Source organism: Erinaceus europaeus, chromosome 6, assembly GCF_950295315.1.
Source record: "Erinaceus europaeus chromosome 6, mEriEur2.1, whole genome shotgun sequence".
NCBI classification, from domain to species: domain Eukaryota; kingdom Metazoa; phylum Chordata; class Mammalia; order Eulipotyphla; family Erinaceidae; genus Erinaceus; species Erinaceus europaeus.
This window is the reverse complement of record NC_080167.1, coordinates 29,784,199-29,805,234: the sequence shown is the minus strand read 5'-3', so window position 1 is coordinate 29,805,234 and position 21,036 is coordinate 29,784,199. Positions and strand designations below refer to the sequence as shown.

The window sequence follows — 21,036 nt, the reverse complement described above, 5'->3', positions numbered from 1 at the left end:
ATGGGGTTTTCAGTCAACAATATTTATACCCCTTCCCCATATTAGGGAGCTGCTCTCTTCCCTGATTCAGCGTTCTGGTCGTTTTCCCAGCCATGATATCATCTCCCCAGAAAATAATTAGGATCCACTTGCATATCAGATTTCAGGCTCAGGCAAAAAAACAAACAAACAAAAAAACACTAGTATAGCTACAGACCCTTTGAAATATAACTAAAATATGCCTACTAGCTGTCTACAAAATGGAGGACCCCCCAACACTTTATCTGCACTATTCCAGCCTTTAGGTTGATGGTTATTCAACAATTTGTTTGGCTTTTGTATGTTAAGTCTCTTGTCAACCACCAGGTTCCAGATGCTAGCATGTTGCCGACCAGACTTCCCTGGACAGACAACCCCACCAGTGTGCCTTGGAGCTCTGCCTCCCTGGGTCCCTTCCCCTCTGGGGAAAGAGAGAGACGTGCTGGGAGTATGGATCCATCTGTCCACACTCATATTCAGCGAGGATGCGGTTGCAAAGGCCAGACCTTCAGCCTTCTGCATCCCACACTGATCTTGGGTCCATACTCCCAGAGGGGTAAAGAATAGGAAAGCTATCATGGGAGGGGATGGTATGTGGAGGTCTGGTGGTGGGAACTGTGCGAGGCTGTGCCCTTCTTATCTTGTGGTTTTGTCAATGTTTCCTTTTTATAAATATATTTTTTAAATCAACTAAAAATTCCCTCTTTCCTTCTTCCCAAACCTCAAAACATATCTCCTTCCAAAGTTTTTCCTGACTCTAAAATAACCTCAACTGAACAACCTGTAAAGAAATTATTTATTTTTATTTTTTTATTGAGGCATTAATACTTTACAGTGCAATCATTGTCACATGAATATAATTTCATTATGCATTAAGCCACCAAATTTCTCTTCCACTCCTTCCTCCCCCACTCCTTCCCCAGAGTTCCTTACTTTGATACATCATGCCCAGTTCAGAGTTTCACTTTGTTGTCTCCCTCCCTGTCCCTATTTATTAGGCCCTGCTTATAATTGAGGTCACTCTGTTTTTGTCCTTCTCCTTTTACCTTATCTCACTTAACATGATGTCATCTGGCTCCATCCAAGATGATGCAAAGGAAAGACTTCATCATTTTTTAATTAATATTTATTTATTCCCTTTTTGTTGCCCTTGTTTTTTCTTGTTGTTGTTATTGATTTCATTGTTGTTTGATAGGACAGAGAGAAACGGAGAGAGGAAGGAAAGACAGAGAGGGGGAGAGAAGGACAGACATCTGCAGATCTGCTTCACTGCTTGTGAAGAGACTCCCCTGCAGGTTGGGAGCTGGGGGCTCAAACCGTGATCCTTACCCCAGTCCTTGCCCTTTGCCCCACCATGCGCTTAACCCGCTGCACTACCACCAAACTCCCAGACTTCATCATTCTTAACACACGAGCAGTATTATATCATGTATATATGATGTAACATAGCAAGACAGCACAGAAATGAAAAAAGGAATATAATACGTTAGTTTTTGTCAGGTAATATGTACTTTCTATTTCCTTTTTTTTTAATTTGTATTGCTACCAGGATTATCACTGGGGCTAAGCACCTGCCAAAAAATCCACTGCTCCCCTCAGCCTTTTCCTTCTTCCTTCCTTCCTTCCATCCTTCCTTCCTTCCTTCCTCCCTCCCTCCCTTCCTTCCTTCTTTCCTTCTTTTCTTTCTTCCTTCCTGTTTACCTTCCTTTCTTTCTTTTTTCTCTTTCCTTCTTTATTTTGGGTGGTACAGAGAGAAACTGAGAGCTAAGGGTGATAGACAGAGAAACAGACACCTGTAGACATACTTCACGACTAGTGAAGCATCCTCCCTGCAGGTTGGGAGCAAGGGCTTGAACTTCCATCCTTGCACATAGCTTGAACTTGGGTCCTTGCTCATGTGCACTCAATTGAGTGTGCTACTGCCTGGTCCCCAAAATATTTTATGTTTCTTAAATATAAATTATTTTCCTTACTCTTTGCTACCAGAATCACAAAATAAATAAACTTAACCGAACTTAATAAGAGGCAAACACAACAATCTGTAGATAAAAGAAAACCATAAGACATCTACCATGGGGAGATTGAATAGCTATACCTGTGTGTCAACAACTGTAAGCCATTAGCCTTTCATCAAAGTAATTTGAGAAAAAATAAAGAACATTATAAAGCCTTGGAGTGTTGATGATGAATGGATGGTCCCAATATGACCAAATAAAAAGAATATGCCAATAACCTGTCTGTACTAGTGCATACCAACAAAGACGTAGCAGTCATATGTAAATTTGGGCAAGATCTTTAAGTAGGAAAGTAGTATTTATGTCAGTCTTGAGAATATGTTTAGGATAATATGATTAAAGATGCATCTTCTGATCACTAGAACACCAAGGAGTGGATAGATCCTCAAATACAGAAGTTCCCCAGGATAAAGTGAACCTCCTTTGAGAAAAGGTTGAGAAAAGGGAAAAGGATACATTCAGTGTTGCTGGTGACATGCACTTTGAATGTTGACCAATAAGAAGAAAGATCCTTTAAAATGCAATGCCCACATTGGTGTCTAGCTGTGAACTCTCACTGCTCATCTACCACAGGTCTGCCCTAATATGTCTCCTGCACTATATGCATCCCAGTTTTGTAGTAAAATGATTAGAGACAATGCAGATTTAAACCCTGTGATTTTGTTTGTTTCATTTTTGCTTTCTGTTGCTTAGAACAAATTAATGTCATCTTCAATACTTCCCTAAAAGTTGGAATTACTTTAGACCCATGTCCTTTTAGTTGCTGCGAGTACTAAGACAGTTTCTTAAGTCATCATGCTGTATAGAGTTACACTTCATGCAATCACCTAGCAACCTATCTCAGTCATAAAGGCTCACTGTTCCTTGACTTTGAAGTATAGAGTCAGCAGCACCAGACATTCCAGTAGCAGCTGGCAGGTTGGACTTCTTCCTGTAGGCACATGGTCAGCTTCACAACTCTGCATTATTGAAATTATTTAATTGCTCAGCAGAATAGAACAGTGCCCTGAATAAAACTACATTACAGCATAATGCATAGTAAGCTCAAAACAGCTGCTTGAGAAATTCAGTATGCTGTAGTTCCTCAAAAGCATCATCTTTCCAGAATATATTTGCATAATAACTCATCACTGCACCTGAAGTGTCAAATCTTACCCCTGGGTATGTATGTCAGCACTTTCTCATTCATCAACAAAACAGCAGGATAAGGACAAATTCATTACTTAGTTACTCAGTCATAACAGCATTCAGAAACAGAACTGGGGTTCCAGTTGAGAAAATGTAAGGCATAAAAAGACACAGAAGGACTGATCTGAGCACCAGGGCAAGAGCCAGGAGAGCTCAACTCACCCCTGGATATGCTGGGGGTGGAAGAGGTGCAGGAGGGATATCAAGCACCTTTTCTGAACCTAAATTCTTTAGACCTGCAATAGGTCAAGTGACAGAAAACCCAAATGGACATGGCTTGTGCAAAATATGGAATATATCAACTCACATTGGTAAAAGCTTGATTGGGTTGGGCTGGACTCAAGGACTAGAGTATAATCATAGGGAACCATCCCTTGGCCCTGCCTTCCTCTGTGTTTGATGCATTCTCAGGTTGGTTCCTGCATTGTGACATATAAGAAAGCTACCAGCAGTAACAGGCTTCCACTCCACATCACCAAGTCTGGAAATAAAGAAAGGATCGCCTTCCCTGCATACCCCCCAAATTCCAATACATTCTCAGGCTAGGCAGAAACAATCAAATTTGGTCTCTGGGTTTCATACGTCATGTTTCTATTACCTTTGGTGCTTGAGTTGCATTCTCATGTGCCTCTCTTTTCCAAATTTGTGGCCCAATATCTGGGAGAAGCATTTTATGGAGAGCAAAATGTTACTGGAGTGAAATAAAACATGAGGCAGGCACCAGACAGCTCTAATTCCACGGAACCAACCCACATCTCCAGCCACCTGGTTCAAGTTTTCTGATGCTAAAGTCTTGAATTTGACTCCTTAGTCTGTCTTGACACTTCCATTTCATCATATATAACTAAGAATGCTTCCTGCTGGTATCTCACTACTTAAGTTTCTTTTTAAACATCCTAGACTTGGTCCAGATTACTGCAGGTAAACTAGTAAGTACCAGGACACACAGACTTCCAAATATGAAGCGACAGAGTTATGTTGATCCCTAAGCACATCTCTTTCACTAGCAGATAGACACATATATGCAATCTCAAAGTAACTTCCTAGTCTTAAATTTTCTCAAAACTCATATGTATGTTCATCCAGATAATTCTGAGTTTCTTCTGGGAATGGAGGGAGGATTCTCAAAGATTTGCTAATACTTCCTAGAAAATGAAAGGTTTATTTTTTCTTTTTATTTATTTCACTTGCAAGGGCTTCACATCACTCTGGGCTTTTTCAGAAAGACAGATACAGAGAGGAAAAGACACCACATCAACAAAATTTCTTCCAATATGGTGGGGGCCTGGCTCAAACTCGGGTGATGTACATCATAAAGCAAGCTCACTTTGCAGGTGAGCTGTTTTGCTAGACATGAGAATATTTTCTGATCTCTTTCACAAATGTATGCAGCTATTTAACAACACAGAAAACCAAAGGCAAGTGAACACTAAAGTGAGAATTTCTCAAATCACTTACACAAAAAGAAAAATATTCTCTGAATTAATTAGTTTGACTTCCTTTCTGGACCTGAGATTTTATTCAAGACTTCATGTTGCCACTCATTGCCCATGAAAGTTACAGAATCTTCATTCCTGCTCTGATGACCACAGATTGGGGAAGTTCTAGGATACATGTATCTCATATTATTGGTGATCACAGACTTTGGTAGTGCTGGAAACAGCAGCCATGAATTAGGTATGTCATTATGTCTCTCCCTGCTCAGGATCTGGAGTTGTAAGAACCAGGCCAGGGTGCACACATGTGATCACGAGGCTCCCATGATCCTCTGGAGTCCTTGCTTGATGACATAGGGAAAGATTAGTTTGTAGAAGGTTTGGACCTTGACCAAACCTAGTAAGTGGTCCCATACACTTTCTTACAACCTGAATAGGTGGTGGGGGTTGGGGGGTAAGGGGACTGTAGAGGCGATGCCATGGTTTCTAGTTTCAAGCCTTATGTGATCCAGCATCACAGTGTAGATGTTTAGTCTAGTGATTTTAAGGGTCTGGCTGAGGTTGAGAGTCACATGACTCACTTTAGTTCTGACCTGGCAAAAGAGGTAAGGTATTATAGCCAGTCTGCTTTTTGGGAGCAATTTAAAGGTGACAAGGAACAAGGTCTGCCTCAGCAGCATCTGGTGCTTTACTGCTGCCGGGAGGAGGCTATAAATGCTTCTCTCAAGGGCTTTTGGAAATCTTTCCTACAATAGGACAAACTTAGAGAGTGACTTTGGGAATCCTGCTCTTCAAAACAGACTTGCTCTACTGAAAAGTCTCCACTAGTGAATAGGACTCTTATCCAGGCATCTCACTTTTTAGTAACCATCAAATTATTTCACTATTTTTCAATGTGGAAAGTATTTGAGAAGGAAACAATAGAAAGTGTTCAGGGTTTAGAATAAGACTTGATCTGAGTTGTTCTGTGATTTTGGGCAAGTACTGTAACTATTTTATGTTTCCATTATTCTTGTCTGTGAAATGAAAAAAGAAAGGAATTTAAATCTGTTCAGTGGGCTAAACTAATATCTTTAAGAAGGTGAACAGGTATTCAAATTATTAAAAGATGAGCATTATACTTGTACTACTACCACTTCTGTTTTGTCCCTACTATATTTATTATTACCAATAGTAATAACATATCTGGGCTATCTCAGGTCCAGATATAACCAGGTATATGTCTGAGAACATATAGCCCCACAACACCTGATCATTTTAATTTCAATAGCCCCACAACATCTGATCATTTTAATTTCAATCGCAAATAAACAAACCCAGGCACTTTTTAAGTAAACTCAAATAAATTATGAGGTAGTTTAATAGCAAATTAAAATATAAAATTCCTCCCCTAGAAAATTGAAAATTCTATCATTAAGCAGTTTATAATTAACCCATAAGCTACATAAGCTTCCTGCTTTTTACTTAAAACAATCGTCTTTGAGAAGCTAAATGCTTGCATGAATATCTTACACATGTTTGGAACAGTTCAGTGGGAAAAGAACATTTGGCAAGTGCTCTCTGATTAGAAAAATGGGTATAAAATAAAGTGTGACACTGAGAAGTTTTCTCCTGGGCTACTTCACCAAATCAGGCATCCCTGGCTCTACACTTAATCACTAACAGATTGTGAATGTCACTGAAGCAGTGTTTTGGACTGTCACACTATCTCACTCATAAAAATCCATTTAAAAATTATTTCTTAAAAAGGCCTAAATAGTGACAGGTAATCCAATCCGAATATAGCACAGGTTAATAGGCTGGAAGGATGGAAATAGGCCTCTATAAATAAGAATGTTGAGTTAATTTAAAGATAATAACTTAAGAACTGGTAGAGAGCCAGCAAGATAGCTTACTTGGATAGTGTTCTTGCTTTGTAATTCCCCCTTTCTCACTCTTTGCCTCTGCCTCCCTTCTCCTGACTCAATCTGTGAATGTGTAAGAGGTATAAGAATGTGTAAGAGGTCTAAGAATGCTGGCTACTCCAGCAGCAGGTATTCTATGTGACTATGGCATTGAAGTAAGCAAGACCTCAGTGACAAGATGTAGTACATTGAAGAGCCCACAACTGAACTGTGGTAGGTAAAACCCCTAAAAGATAACTAGTGAGACATATGATATGCTTCACCTGGAACAGAAACTGCCCAGAGGACTTCAGTCTAAAGATAGTGCAAGGGGAGTTTTTATTTCCATGGATAGTTTAGAAGGAACTCAGTAATTCCATGGGTAGTGCTGAAGGAGTTTTATAATCCCATAGTTCATGTTATCCTCACTTTTATATTACAAACAGAAGAAGGGACTTGAAAAACTGCTGTAATATTTATGTGGTACTGTTGAGATCAGTTAAAGATCAGTTATGGCTTCATAACCATCACTATTTGATAAATCATAGTACAGTGGCAATTTAGAGATTTTTTTCTTTTTTGAATTCTACTAAGGCAGCTGTAATGTTCAAAGAACGTAACACAGGCTCTGTAACTGGTTGGAGCATAAAAATAAACCTGGAACAAGGACTAAAATTTATGGGTCATCTCACAGCATGTTTTTTTTTTTTACTTTGAATGTGATGCTGCCATGTCTGTATATGTGCTTTTCACTGGTTGATATGGTCAACTTCTGCCATATCAAAAAGGTTTTCAGGTAGACTGCAAAGATCAAATGTATCTAGACATTAATGAATTACAAGCTGAGTAAGAGACATATTAAGGAGTGGAGAACAAAATGAAGGGTCAGAATAAGGACAAAAGTGCCAAACATAGAAATGAACTGCATGTTGGCCACAGTAAGTGATGTTCTACTAGGTGTTTACAAATTCTGGAGGCACATAGAGACAGCTAACCTATTTTACAGATATGACCTGAGGCTCAGAGGTTGAATACTTTTACTAAAGTCAAATATCTGAACAAACACAAGAATTGGTATTTCAACTGAGGTCTGAATGACCACATAGTTTTTACTATTTTGTCTACCATCACTACATCAAGATGAGCTGAGAATGAAGTAGCAGTGAGTTTTTTCTTGTTTGAAGTAGGAACAAGGACAGAAAAATCAGTATTAATTTTGTTTTTCAGAGTAGGCATATAAGGTTATTCTTATTACATTTAAAAAATTTTTTAGTGTGTCAAAAGCTTGCATACGTATGATTTAATACCCTGGGATAATTTTTTTTCCAGACGCAGAGGAAGAAACCCCACAGCACTGAAGCTTCTCCTATAGTACTGTTATATGCTATCTGGAGCTTTGAATCTGGGCTGTGTTCATGACAAGGCAGGCACCCTCTCAAGAAATCGCTGGCCAGTGATTCTTACCACTCAGAGTCTAGCATGATTTTTTCACATAAATCCTCACGTGAATTTGTGAATAAAGATAAATCACAGAATAAGTTTTCATAAAATATCTGAATAATGTGGTAGAAATGGAATAGCTATAAAAGCTATATTAGCTTTTCAGGTAGCTATATATACATTATATATTTTATATGAGGTGGAAGATAACAACATCATTGTTAATGGGACTTTTCATCCTTTCTGGGATGAAGATATTCGACTCTGAGAAAACCAGGGGCCTGAATTAAGTCTTTTAGCCCAAACATCGGCTTCATATTAATCACAAAGTTTGCTTATTTAGTGATTGTGTATATATAAAGAGAAGGGTAATAAATCACAATATCAGAATGTATTTCTTCTAAAGCCTTTTAAAACCATTATGACATAATAAGTGTATTTTTAATCACAAGGCACTATTACTATTATGGTACATTTTTCTATCACTGTCTGTAATTTAAACAAAGACACCAGAGTTCACCAAGATAGCTTTTAAAGATCTTGCTAGTCATGATCACATCAGTTTAGCAGAGACCTTTAAATACTTGCACATAAAACTCCAATTGAGACATCCCTTTCTTTTTCAATAGGATTATTGAACTTCATTAATTTAAGCACAAATTTACATTGAGTATGGCTCCATAGGGTCATAAAAATGAAAAATAAACACATTTAAAGATAAATGATTTATATCAAGAGTAGATATAATTTACTGTAGATCACAGAGGCATTTTCTAAAGATAACTACTACAAAATATTTCCTCTTATAAATTATTTTTGTTGTTCTTATTTTGTTTTATTTTAGACCAGAGCACAAATTCTGGATATTGGTGGTGCTGGTAATAAAAATCCGAAGCCTCCTACATACCAAGTAGTATGTACTATCATTGTGGTGTATTACTACCTATAAGCACTTTTTTTTAACATGATGACAATATTATTATTATTACTTTTATTATTATTATTATTATTTTAACATGATGACATTATCACTAGATGGGATATAATTCTACTTTTTGGATCTAGTGGGTGTGGAAGAGAGATGGAGTGATGAAAAGAGGGCAAATTATCCTATGTAAAGAGTATAGCCCAAGGAAAAGCATTTTAGTGAAATATTTATGTTGTGTGATATATTGAGAGGTATTGTGAGAGATAGACTAAGAAGTGAGATGAAGGAGGACCCCCATTTGTGTTTTCCAAGTCAGTAACTTTTAGTCATATGAGTATTTTAATTTCACTCATAGAAAGACCTAAAAAGACACCATATAATTCCTAATGAAATAGTTTCTACTTAGATCTAGATACTCTCCTCACCTACTTACTATTATACTTTCCTCAGTCATGCCAAAGCTAACCTTATCAAATAAGGACTACAAAAGCTGAATAAAGGCAAGAGACTGGCATACTTTAATGATGACTCGTTAGTCACTATCAAGCCACTGCATCACTGAGGCCCTAGTCAGGGAGTCCTGGGATTCCCACACAAACATGATAAGCCTAGACCTTGAATAGATCCTTCTCTCTATTATTACTGGTCATTTCCACCAGGAACAACTTATGCAAAGAGACTCTTATTCCTGAGGCTCCTAAGTCTCAGGTTCATGGTGAATTCATCTTCTCTACCCCATCTTGGATGGAGCTCAAGGATGTAATGTTAAGTGGTATAGGTCAGAAAAAGAAAGATGGATGTAGGATGATCAAAAGGGAAAACTCTGGGCATAACTTGGACTGGAGTTGGTGTACCGCACCAAAGTAAAAGACCCTAGGGTTGGGGGGGGCATTCATCCTGAAACATGATGGCAGGGGAGGACCTAGTGGGGGTTTTATTGTTATATGGAAATGTTATGCATGTACAAACTATTGTATTTTACTGTTGACTGTAAAGTATTAGTCCCCCAGTAGAGAAATTAAAAAAAAAGAATCATCACAAACATTTGGTATAGGACATATCCAAGTTTTATATGTAGGGAAAGCTGGAGAGAGGGTAAATAGAAGGCTCACTTGTCATTTGGGCCTAAGGAGGAGTAGCATGAGGGCATAGGAAGTCTGCAGATTTATACACAGACCATTCTGGAGAAGACAGATTAAACATAGAGACTAGATAATTTGTGATGCACTTATTAGTTCTTCAGAGTATTAAAATTATTTTATTACAAAATAGGGGTCTCTGGAGACCTGCAAAAAAAGTTGATTGCAGAGATCCTGAAAGAGAGACAAGAGGACTGGAAAGCCAGGGAACATGGGTTAGAAAGAAGACGTCCAGGGGAAGGGGTCTTTGAATACCCTTTACCATAGTCCTAGATTGGGGGTGGTGAATGTACTAATTTAGGTTCCAGAAACTGGTTTTAGCAGAACATTTCTAGGGAATGAGAGCTAATAAACAATGAAATTGAGTCAATTATAATGAGTAAAGTGCTTCTTTGTCTTTGTATCAGACTTAGAAGGTGATGGGAACTGCTTTAAAACACTATAAAATAAGTATGTTTGAAAACCCACAGTTTAGCATAAATAGAATGAGCTTTCCAGAACATTTGCAGAGATTCAAGTGAGAATTGTCCTAGCCTGGTGCCCACCACCCTTACAGTCCTGAATTATATCATTGATCTTTTAAGCAGAAATGCCAAGGGACTCTGTATTCTTATCCTTTAAAGCAGGTAACAAGAAAATTCCACTGACTGGACTTTGCATCAGAAAGTTATATCAAATCCTGTGGAATGGAATGTTTTTTATAACTTTACTCTTTCAGAGAGACCTAGTAAGGGCTGGATGTCCTTAAACACTCCTCTTTCCATTCAAGGACAAGTGATCAAGGCAGACACATCTCTTATATAACAGTACCAAACTGAGGATGAGAACTATCTACAACAGGATACTTAAATCTAACAATAGAGACTTACAATTTTAAGTCAGCCAAATAAGCCAAAAATTCAGAATGGACGGAGACAGACTTTGAGAAGTGGCTAGATAAATCACATAACACAGGTGTTAGAATACTTCCTTGCAATACAATCACCCCACAAAGATTTTTCCAGTCACCTTTCCACTGGTGAATGCTTTTAAAATGCTTTCAGCTCAACAAAGTTTTGTTCTTATATCAAACTCTCATATAACAGGAGGACTGGTTTCTAACTCACCCAGTAGTATAAGACAAAGAAAGAAATCTTTTGTATTAAGATAAAATTTAAAATATTAGGTAGTTTTTCCCTACTACATAGGAGATAGTCACTTCCTTTCTTAGCAAGCATTTATACTTTCCTGAATAGGATCACAGAACTTTGAAAAGATACCTAAAACTGTTTTTTTTCCTCAAAAAGTTTAAAAACCACCAGTTTTTTTTTCTATAACTCTGTAAATGATAGCACTTTACATAAATACGCAGGAGGACTCTTACACATGTGTAAAATTTGAGATAACTTTACTTGCATTGGCAGAAAGTTCACCTATCTTACACTATGAGAATCTGCCAAAAACTTGAGGGGTCTCCTCTATATCTCTGTGGTCTCCTAACACTGGATTCACTGTGTTGTCACCCACGGTTTGGCTGGTTTTCTCCAGGGCATCCCTAAATGTAAGCTTGTTAAGATGTAATATACTCCATTGAAGTAAACACCTGAGTCAAGTGGGAACAGGGACTTCTTAGCAATTCAGTCAGAAGAACTTCATTAGTGCAGGTTCGCATGGCACAAGTCTTGTGTCAGAACCTGCTCTAGCTATTTTGCATATATCATAACAAGTCAGTGAAGTTGATCTTATCATTTTGTCCACATTTTTCAGAAGAGAAGATGCCAGTGTCATTGTTTTAGGTGAAGGGAGATGAAACTCCATGCAGTTAGTGATCCAGGCTGTGTTTTGCTCATTGTTTCTGCCCCAGAGAAATGCTAATTTTATGTTCACATAATCTCCCTTATAGGAAAACAAACAAAAAACACGGATTTCCTAACTTAATTCTGGACTCTGTGAGACATAAAGGATAGAATGTAAAGTACAAAAATTGTGCAAAATTTAAATACTTTATAGGAGGTGGTTTAGAGTTTATATGGGACAGCACAGGTGTTGCTGGGCTAGCATGGGGGTGCCTCTTTCTGGGCGAGTACTCTCTGGGTTAGAGAGAATGCGACTAGAGTCAGCCTGGGCTGCTACTCACTCAGCAACATGAGGGAGATGACTCATGAACCAAGCTCATGGCGGCAGTAAGGCAGTGAGGCAATGCAATATATTTATTGATCAGAGAGCCAAGGCTTTTAAAGGGCAGACCCAGAAGTGGCAAGTTGAAAATAGAAATGGCTAGGAAAGGGGCAGAGAAAGGCAAAAGGGGCTGGAAAGGTAGGAACTTCCTTAGCAACTGTTGTGAGGGTTTTAACTGGTAGGATTAATAATACCATGCAGGCAGGGAGGGCCTTGAGAGTAGAAAGAAGATAGATCAAAGGAATGGAATGTGTGGGGATCTTTCAGGCAAAACAATGATTATGTAGATAGGCCATCATATCAGGAATGCAGGGTGTAGCAGGAGCAGCTGGTTTAATGTTTTAAGGAATGCCAGGCTCCTGGAGGCAGAAAAATGCAGGGTGCTTTGTGAGGCTCCTCACAATTTCCCAACATCTCACCCTTTCTTTTTATCTAATGGCCATTGTATCAGGATCGCAGGGTGCTTTGTGAGGCAGGTAGTCTGATAAGACAGGGCACACCTTTGGGGTTCCTCCTGTCCCTCCTTGCTCAACCTCTCAGTAGAGAGAGAGACTGACAGGATAGATGCGCTCCTCAGGTCAAAGTCTGCTAGGCTCTACCACACCCTTACAATTTCCCAAAAAGGTGTAAGGAGTAAATTAAGCAAAAGAGATCTGAAGTAGAAGTTCTGCTGTTAGCACAGAATATTCCTCTGATCCCATTGGAGCTTATTTGGAGGTTCTAGCAGTGGAGCAAAGCTACTCTTATACCCTCGACCTAAGACTGGTCTGTCTCTATTCGGGGAAGGCTGTCCTCTTTGACCAAGCATGCAGCTTTGGGAGGGACATACATGGAGTGATGAGGGAGGAAAGGGACGCCCACCTAGCCAGCCAGATCAGATGACTCAAACCTGGTGATCAATGGGGTGACAGATGTAGCAGCCAGATCGCCCTCACATCCTGATCACACTGGAGACAAGCAGACTCATAGTTTCTTTCTTCTTCCAGCTGTTCTAAGAATTTTTTTCACCTCTCCCTCAAAAATCACTAAGAGTTCATGAAAATTATTTAGTGAACCATCACTTTTCACTTATAGTCTCCCCTTTAAAAATAACTGTTCCCACTGCATCATTGTTTGAAGAAATTTATGGCTGATCCATCATCCATATCATCAAAAATTCACATAAATTATCTTCTACAAGGTTGATAGTGCTCAAAGAAATGGCTGTTCTCTTTTGTGTTGAGACATGATGCATATACATACACTTGTATAAGACATGTATTTAGAATGCAGATGCCACTCAAGAGTAATTCTGGTATATCAAATGATAACTTTTTAAACAGCCTTTCCTACTCAGCAACAGTTAATATGTGACAGTGATAACTCCTCTTTACTTCATAATTGGTGAAACCTGATTGCAAATCTGAGATAGGGCATGCTTTTGTCCAAAGCCAGGTGTCCCTAGGTTGAGTCCATTATTGAAGGGGAACACATTCTGATCCCTCCACATCATAGAAAGTCAGTACACCTGCATGCTTATATACAACATGGCCAGGGAGCTTGTGAAGTACAAATCTAAGTGAAGCAAGTTATTATCAACTTTAGGATCTTACTTGTAATTTTTCTCCCAGAATTTCACTGGCCTGACATATGATGTGATGAAAATGACACTCCCAAGAAAAGGGCTCAATGGGGTAGAAAAGATTGATGTGGCAATCGTCTGAAAGAAAAGCATGGCAGAATCTGAGAATTTTGAGTTAAGGAAAACAAATATTTTGTTACTATTCTCTTGAGTATTATTTCATACTTTGACTACTGATGTTGTCAAAGAAAAAATAAATAAATAAATCCCAAAATGGAGACTTTCTTGTCAAGTCCAATACAAACTTAATACCTGGTCTTATTGTTATAGCCTCTTCCCAAAATTGATATTTAAGAAAATCTAGTTGGAATTTCCCATTCATTCTTTGTGAGATAATCTACCTAAGTTATCTTAAGTAAAGTGATGTTGCTTGAAGTATTTTATTTTCTTTGGCTAATTACCTTGTGCCCCTCTTGTAGTAATTATAAAATCTTTACATTTATACAGTGTTTTCCATAGTTTTCTATTTGCTGCATGTGATGCTGCCTCATTCTTGAATCACTGAATGAAGCGAATTAGAATTATTCAAATTACTTTTTAAAAAGCAGCACTAAAGACATTTTTTAACCTAGAAAAGAACATTTAAATCCATAAATAATATTAACTGGAAAGGTAGAATCTTTTTTTTACCAAAAAACCTTGTCTTTTTATTAAATATATATATATATATATTTTTATCATTCATTAAGTATTGGTAGCTCACGTCATGTGTGGTTTATAAGTTAAAAACATACATGTGAATTCATGGCAGCTTGTGACCAAGACACATCTCTACTACTCTGTATTTTTTTCTCTCACTGATGTACTTCAGTCATTTGCACCTCGATTATTCAGAAAAGTCATTCCCCAAAGCTATAATCAATATCATTGTAACTTTCCACTCAAGTCTTACTGATCTCTGGATATCAAGGAGAGGTGTCAGAGTAATTGTCTTAAACCATCCTAGTACTCTTCAGTCTTACTCCATCATTTGAGAACTACCTGCTGACAATCACCAATGTTGTGTTGCACAAGGGCGATGGAAATTAAAAGAAAAACAGAAAAGTGATGGTAAAATTCCATGAGGATCACAGAGGCCAGTGAACAATCAGACCATCCAGGTATTACATGTGCATTATGTTTTTTATTGCTTAGAGTGGAGGAGTTGGGGAGTTCTACTAAAGGTCTGGTCTGATACCTAAACCTTTGTTAAATGTTTGTGATCATAGTAAATTTGTCTGATTAAGGTAAGTAAAACTAATATAGAGTACCATAAATTTAAAAAGTTGTCATTTGTTTGCAAAAACAATGATTAATAGACATGTGAAAGGCAAGGACAGATAAAATTTGACCATGCCTAATGACCCAACCTAAATAAAAATTAACAGGTGCCTTGATAGTATACCTCAGAAATACAATACAAATATATTTCCTAAATTAAGCTGATTTGAAAAATTCTCAACACTAGCCCAAGATACTGAAAATTTCCACAGGTTTTGGTGCAGCCAACAGATGTTTCCATCCTGAAAAGTGGCTTTCTTTTCTAGAACTGACTGCTACCTGGAACTCCCCAGATCTAAATCAGTACTCATTCAGGGACCTCTCAATCTTTACTAAGTAATTTGTAGCTCTTCTCCCTGTACAGCATATTGAAATGTATGTTTATGATGCAATGGAGATTTATCCCTAACAAGTTGATATTAAGGCTATACATACTTGGCTTATGCCATGAATATAATCTATCCACACTAGGGGAGGCACTTTTGAGTTCTATGCCTTGTACCATTATCATATTTTCCTATTTGGAAGGGGCATATGCCTCTTCTCACTGCTACATAAATGGAATTCTTATTTCTCTAACCCATGCTCAACTGATCTGGCAGAAAGTAAAACAGAAATGTCTGGCACTGATGGTAAGAGTCTAATGTCTCATTGCCATCAGAATAGAGAACTTGGGCTTCTAACTACTTTCACATATTATCTGAGCATGGTTTTAGGTATATAATAGGTGATAAAGGAAAGTGAGAATTCCAGAAGTTTCATGTACATGGAAATACAGAGTCTGGCATTGCCCAGAGGCATTTACAAGGACTTTTTATAAATTTAATAAGCTCACAGTTTTCAATTTGGAGTGACTTACTCTATTTTCAACTTGCTATTTACTTTCAAAGATGTTCAACAATAAAATGATACATTCTCTAACAATAATAATAACAATACATTCTGGCATTTGTTTATTTGGATATTAAAATTATTTTCATTTTGCCACGATTTAAATTTAATTTCTTTAATCTTGACCTAGGTTCAAACTATAAAGGCTGAAATACTGTGATATCTATTATCATTCATCGCTTTCTTCTTGGTCTAAAATCTGGAAACATCTGAATGCACCTGTCACAAAAATACACTAAATTAACAATTCCCCTTGTCTCTGGAAGAAGAGAGGACTACATGAGAGATATTGAATAAAAATAAGGGAATAAAATGTAAGAATATAGAGTAGGATCATGGGATTTTCTTAAAGGTGTTTAGAGGAGATTGTTGATATTATTAGGTGATAGAGGACCCTCTAGAGTAAGCAAAGAACAGAACAAAGTAAAATGAAGCCAGAACTGGACAGGACGTTAGTGGGGTTGACACTCCCCTTCTTTTCAGTTCTAAACATTTATCCCCAAAGATAAATGCTATCCATTATTTACATGCTACAATTTCCTAGAAGTCGAGCAGTAAAGAAAATAGTGTTAGTCACTAAAGTTCAGTGTGATAGGGAAATGCGAAATTTAACAGGTTAGAGGTTGGGCTAGAGTGAACAGAGGCCTCAGAAGTTGTTTTATTTAGTAAAAATCAATACAGCATGTGGGGTATATATATAGAACTTAGGTTATTATTGCTAATGAAATACAAAGAACACTCCCAATAGAGTAGGCACTTATAACTATCTTTATATCTTTCCAAATGAGCCAAAAGTGTAATCCAAGAGATAGAAAGTGACACATTTAAAAGCTTTGTATATTTTCAGTGTACTTAAAATGATATGATCAATGTCAATATTTAAAATTTAAAAAAAATCAGTAGAAGTCTAAAAGGAACTCAAGTAGAAAGCAGTCTTCATAATATATACATTTAACAGAGATAATCTGGCTAAGTTTATCTAATTATTAGAAGACAATGGTTTTGCATGGTCTCTACACAAATTAAAAGGGTGAGCATTCTCATCTCTCCCTGGAGGTTATGAGCTTAAAAACTAACTAAGGCCATCAAGGGAGAAAACATGCCAACACTGGAAAAAGCAATTTACTAAGCAGTGCCCTGCTGGCCTAAAAGCTAATTCAATTCTAAAGTGGAACAAATTAGTCCCTTCTCTATCCAGAATGGGACACATAGTTTCTTAATAGAGTGATAAAATAATTAACATTTCAAAATTAGGCAAGAGTCAGGATTGGCATTAAAAAAATGAGAGCTTTGTCTTGATGGTACACATATCCACTTTTTAAACTATTTGTTTTATTATACTTGGAATAGTCTGATTCTAGACTCAGTATTTACTTTTACAGTTGATCAAAGATGGGAAGTGTCCTTGTGTTCTTGTGCTGCCATGATGGAGTTATCAGCTCCATAGTGACATAGAAAGAAGTCAATGTTCCTAAACATGGGAGTCTGTTGAGTTTTCTAAAGCAATATTACCATGGCTGGGGAGGTAATACAATGGTTATGCAAAAGACTTTCATGCCTGAGGCCCCAAAGCCCTAGGTTCAATCCCCAGCACCACTGTAAGTCACTTATGAACAACGTTCTGGTGCCTCTTTATCTATTTATTTTCTATCATCTTTCTGTATCTTGCTTTCATTAAAATAAAATAAATAAAACACTAAAACAGTACATAAAATGCTCCATAAATTTACATCTTTTTCTTTTCAGAGAAACATTTTAAATTTTTTATTTTTATTTTATTGGACAGAGAGAAATCAGAGAGAAAGGGTAACACAGAGACACTTACAGCACTGCTTCACCACTCACGAAACTTTTCCCTTACAGGTAGGAAATGGGGGGGGGGGGTATATAGTAACCTGTGCTCAACCAGGTAATACCGCTTGGCCCTTAATTTATAACTTAAATATGTTGCAATTTCTTAAGCAAGTAAGTCCACCCATTATGAAGGTACTTAAATTTAACACACACTCTGTACAATCCGAGACAGATATTTCTTATTTTACTTTTTTACTTTTACTTTTTTTTAACTGAGGGGATTAATGATTTACAGTAAATACTATTGTTAATCTGTAAAACACACACCTCCAGCCTAGACCCTCCTCCACCATCATGCCTCAGGACCTGAGAGCCCTTACTCCCCTCTTATGGAGCCCTTTACTTTGGTGCCATTTCGATGTCTACTATTATGATGCTCTTATACATGGATCCTCAACCTACATACAGGTAAGACAACTGGATGTTACAGTTCCCAAAATAGTCTTAATTCAGATGTGACATACAAGGAATAATTATGATCCCTATTATGCTCACACAACAAGATATAAATAGCCACAAATTTATGGGAGACCATATTTAGGATAAAATTGAGAGTCATAAGTTTAAGTTCTAAATGTTTAGTCCAATTCCTTAATACAAATTTGTATCAAAGAACTTTCATTTAATAACCAGGCATCAAATTCTAAATATGATACTCATCATCTTTATTTTAAATAACTCTGTTTTAGAAAAATTAAAATTACTGGTTTTGTGGGAAATGACTTTAGTTAAAGGGGGAAAGTAGTATATAAGCTCACTTTCATACATTTCCCTTTAGTCTTCTCTGCCAAATAACCCTGAAACATTTTAGAATTACCAATGCAGGACTAAGAATAGGAACACAAAATAATGCACGCTATGAGACTGGCTTTTCATATGCTTAAAATAGTGAACCCAGAGACCAAGCACTTTAAAAATGTGTAATGTATTACCAGTTCATCATTACCTCAAGTGTGATTTCATCCCTGTACAGAAAACTCAGGGCCCAGAGATTCCTTATGGATTCTCTGCAGTTCTCTGTTGTCACTAAAACCAGCTGACATTGGGTTCAATGTAATGTCAGATTCCAGAGTTGTGGTTCACACTCCTCAACGGTGTAAGAATCACTAGAAATCCTTGTGAAGATGTAGAATTTAGGATCTGGCCCTTGAAATGTAACCCTAAAAGTATGTTTTGGACTTAGGAATTCAAGTATTTAACAAGTTCTTCCAGGGATTCTGATGTAGGTAGTCCCTGCAACACTTTTTGGAGGAATAACTTTAGAAACTGGGAAAGGAAATTCAGTGGGAAGGAAAGCCTCTGAAGCAAAATTTAGGCCTGAGTCAAGAATATTTTTGTTTAACCTTTGTTTAAAAGAATTACTTTTATTAATCTCTTTCCTGTTCCACACATACAAACACAAATAAGCAGTCCATGTCAAAGTGATATTTAAAAGGATCCATGCAGATTTGTTTCTAAGTAAATTATAATTATGAAAAAAATAATTAAAACATACATAACAGACCAAATGAGATTATAAATGATAACACTAGGTTCCTTAGCCAACAGAAACCATAAAATGAAACTGTAGACTATTTTTTTTTTCAGTTTTTAAAAATATTTAGAGTGATATTGTTTGTGTTTGATTCTGGTTTTCTAAATATCACCTAAGTATATAATTACATCCCAATATAATATGAATACACACATTATTAAAAGCATCAGTCTTGTCCATAGTGTTTAATAACAGCAAAATAATTTGCACTACTTTGTACAAGTTAATTGAATCATTTAAGTAGCACCTTTCTATTACCTAACAGGGTAACTCAATGTAGATATGAGCATGAGAAATGAAAGGATTGGAAAAAAAAACATAAACTAACTCCCGAATATGCATTAAGAAGCAGGAAGAGCTCAAAATTAAGAAACATCTTTTAAGGTTAAGTGCCCTAAAGGGATTCCAAAGTGCTTCTCCGTGTCTCCATTAAAATGTAATCTTAACGACTTTAAAATCTTTTTATTGCTAGGGTTCAATGAAAAGCTTGCCTCTGTAAAATGTGGATCTCAGCTCTTGGGCAAAAATAGAAGCAGAAAGGATACGAGGGATTGCAAAAAGCTGAGCAAACACGTGAAAAGAAGAACCCCAAGCCATCTGCCAAGGAGCCACATATGTCATGACGAACTGTAACTTGTGAAGCAGGTCCCCGATCTGAAAACAAAAGTAGAAAAAGGTTCATCAGAGAAGACAAACATAATGGTAGCTGTGTCAAGGGCATTCAAAATACATGTGTTATAGTTAGAAAGGAGTAGTAAAATGATTGTTTCTAGCTTACCCTCCTTTATAATAAGCAAGGCAGCCATTTAAGAATATTTTTAAATAGCAATAAGGTAATTGGAAAAGCCTTCTATGTTAATCTCTCCAGGTTAACCTACTTATAAGTACGCTTTATTCTACTACCTTTCTTAGAGGGACACTGGTGCTTAGTTTTCCATCTATCATCACAGTCACTATTCAAGGTTTTCTTGCGTTTAATTCATTTTACATTCTTCTGTTTATCTTCTTGTGAAAACAGTTCTGTACCACTGAATTACAACATAAATACTTTGCAAAACCAAAATAAGATACAGATGATGTTACATTAGCTAGACAAGTTAGTACGGGGGGTGGGGGGGGACCAAGTTCTAAGGAAAAGTATAGAATGGAAATGAGAGACCTTTTGTGGACTCAAAATGAAACACAAAAGGACAACACACTCAGTGGTTTCTACTGGAGATTCTGAATATAAATCAACCAAGAAGTCTGGAGAAGAATGGTCCTAGCTATAGACATTAGCTTTTCAGTAAACGACTATTGATGAATCACAAATGTGGCATTGTACTGCTCTCACTTCCACATGTAGTCAGTAAATATATCCTACTAAGATGTTTTCCAAAACTCCATATATGTTTATGCATAAAGGAGATGGCCATTTGCTCCTAGACTTGCTAACATATGAAACAACAAAATGCATTTGCAAAGTCCATGAATAAATTGAAAAGACGAAAGGGAATTAATTAGGCTCTAAAGGAATTACATGAAACACTCACCATGAAAAGACTGGAACATACAGCCATTAAGGACAGTTAAGGAACCAGGCTAATTCAACTTTTTAGTGAAAGAAATCTTATATGACTTTGGAACCAAAAGATGACAGTGCTTTGAATAGTTGCAGAAAAGTATAATGAGG

General features: G+C 37.1%; 1 protein-coding gene across 1 annotated transcript in view; it reads right to left on the bottom strand.

The window, feature by feature from the left end:
• Window positions 1-21,036, bottom strand: part of PCNX2 (pecanex 2) — a 345,728-nt gene that overhangs the window by 128,565 nt on the left and 196,127 nt on the right. The window contains exons 22-23 of the mRNA XM_007522914.3: window positions 19,910-20,018; window positions 13,797-13,926 (exon numbers count right to left, since the gene is read on the bottom strand). Of these exons, the coding sequence (XP_007522976.2) occupies window positions 13,797-13,926; window positions 19,910-20,018 (239 nt within the window). The remainder of the gene's footprint in view (window positions 1-13,796; window positions 13,927-19,909; window positions 20,019-21,036) is intronic.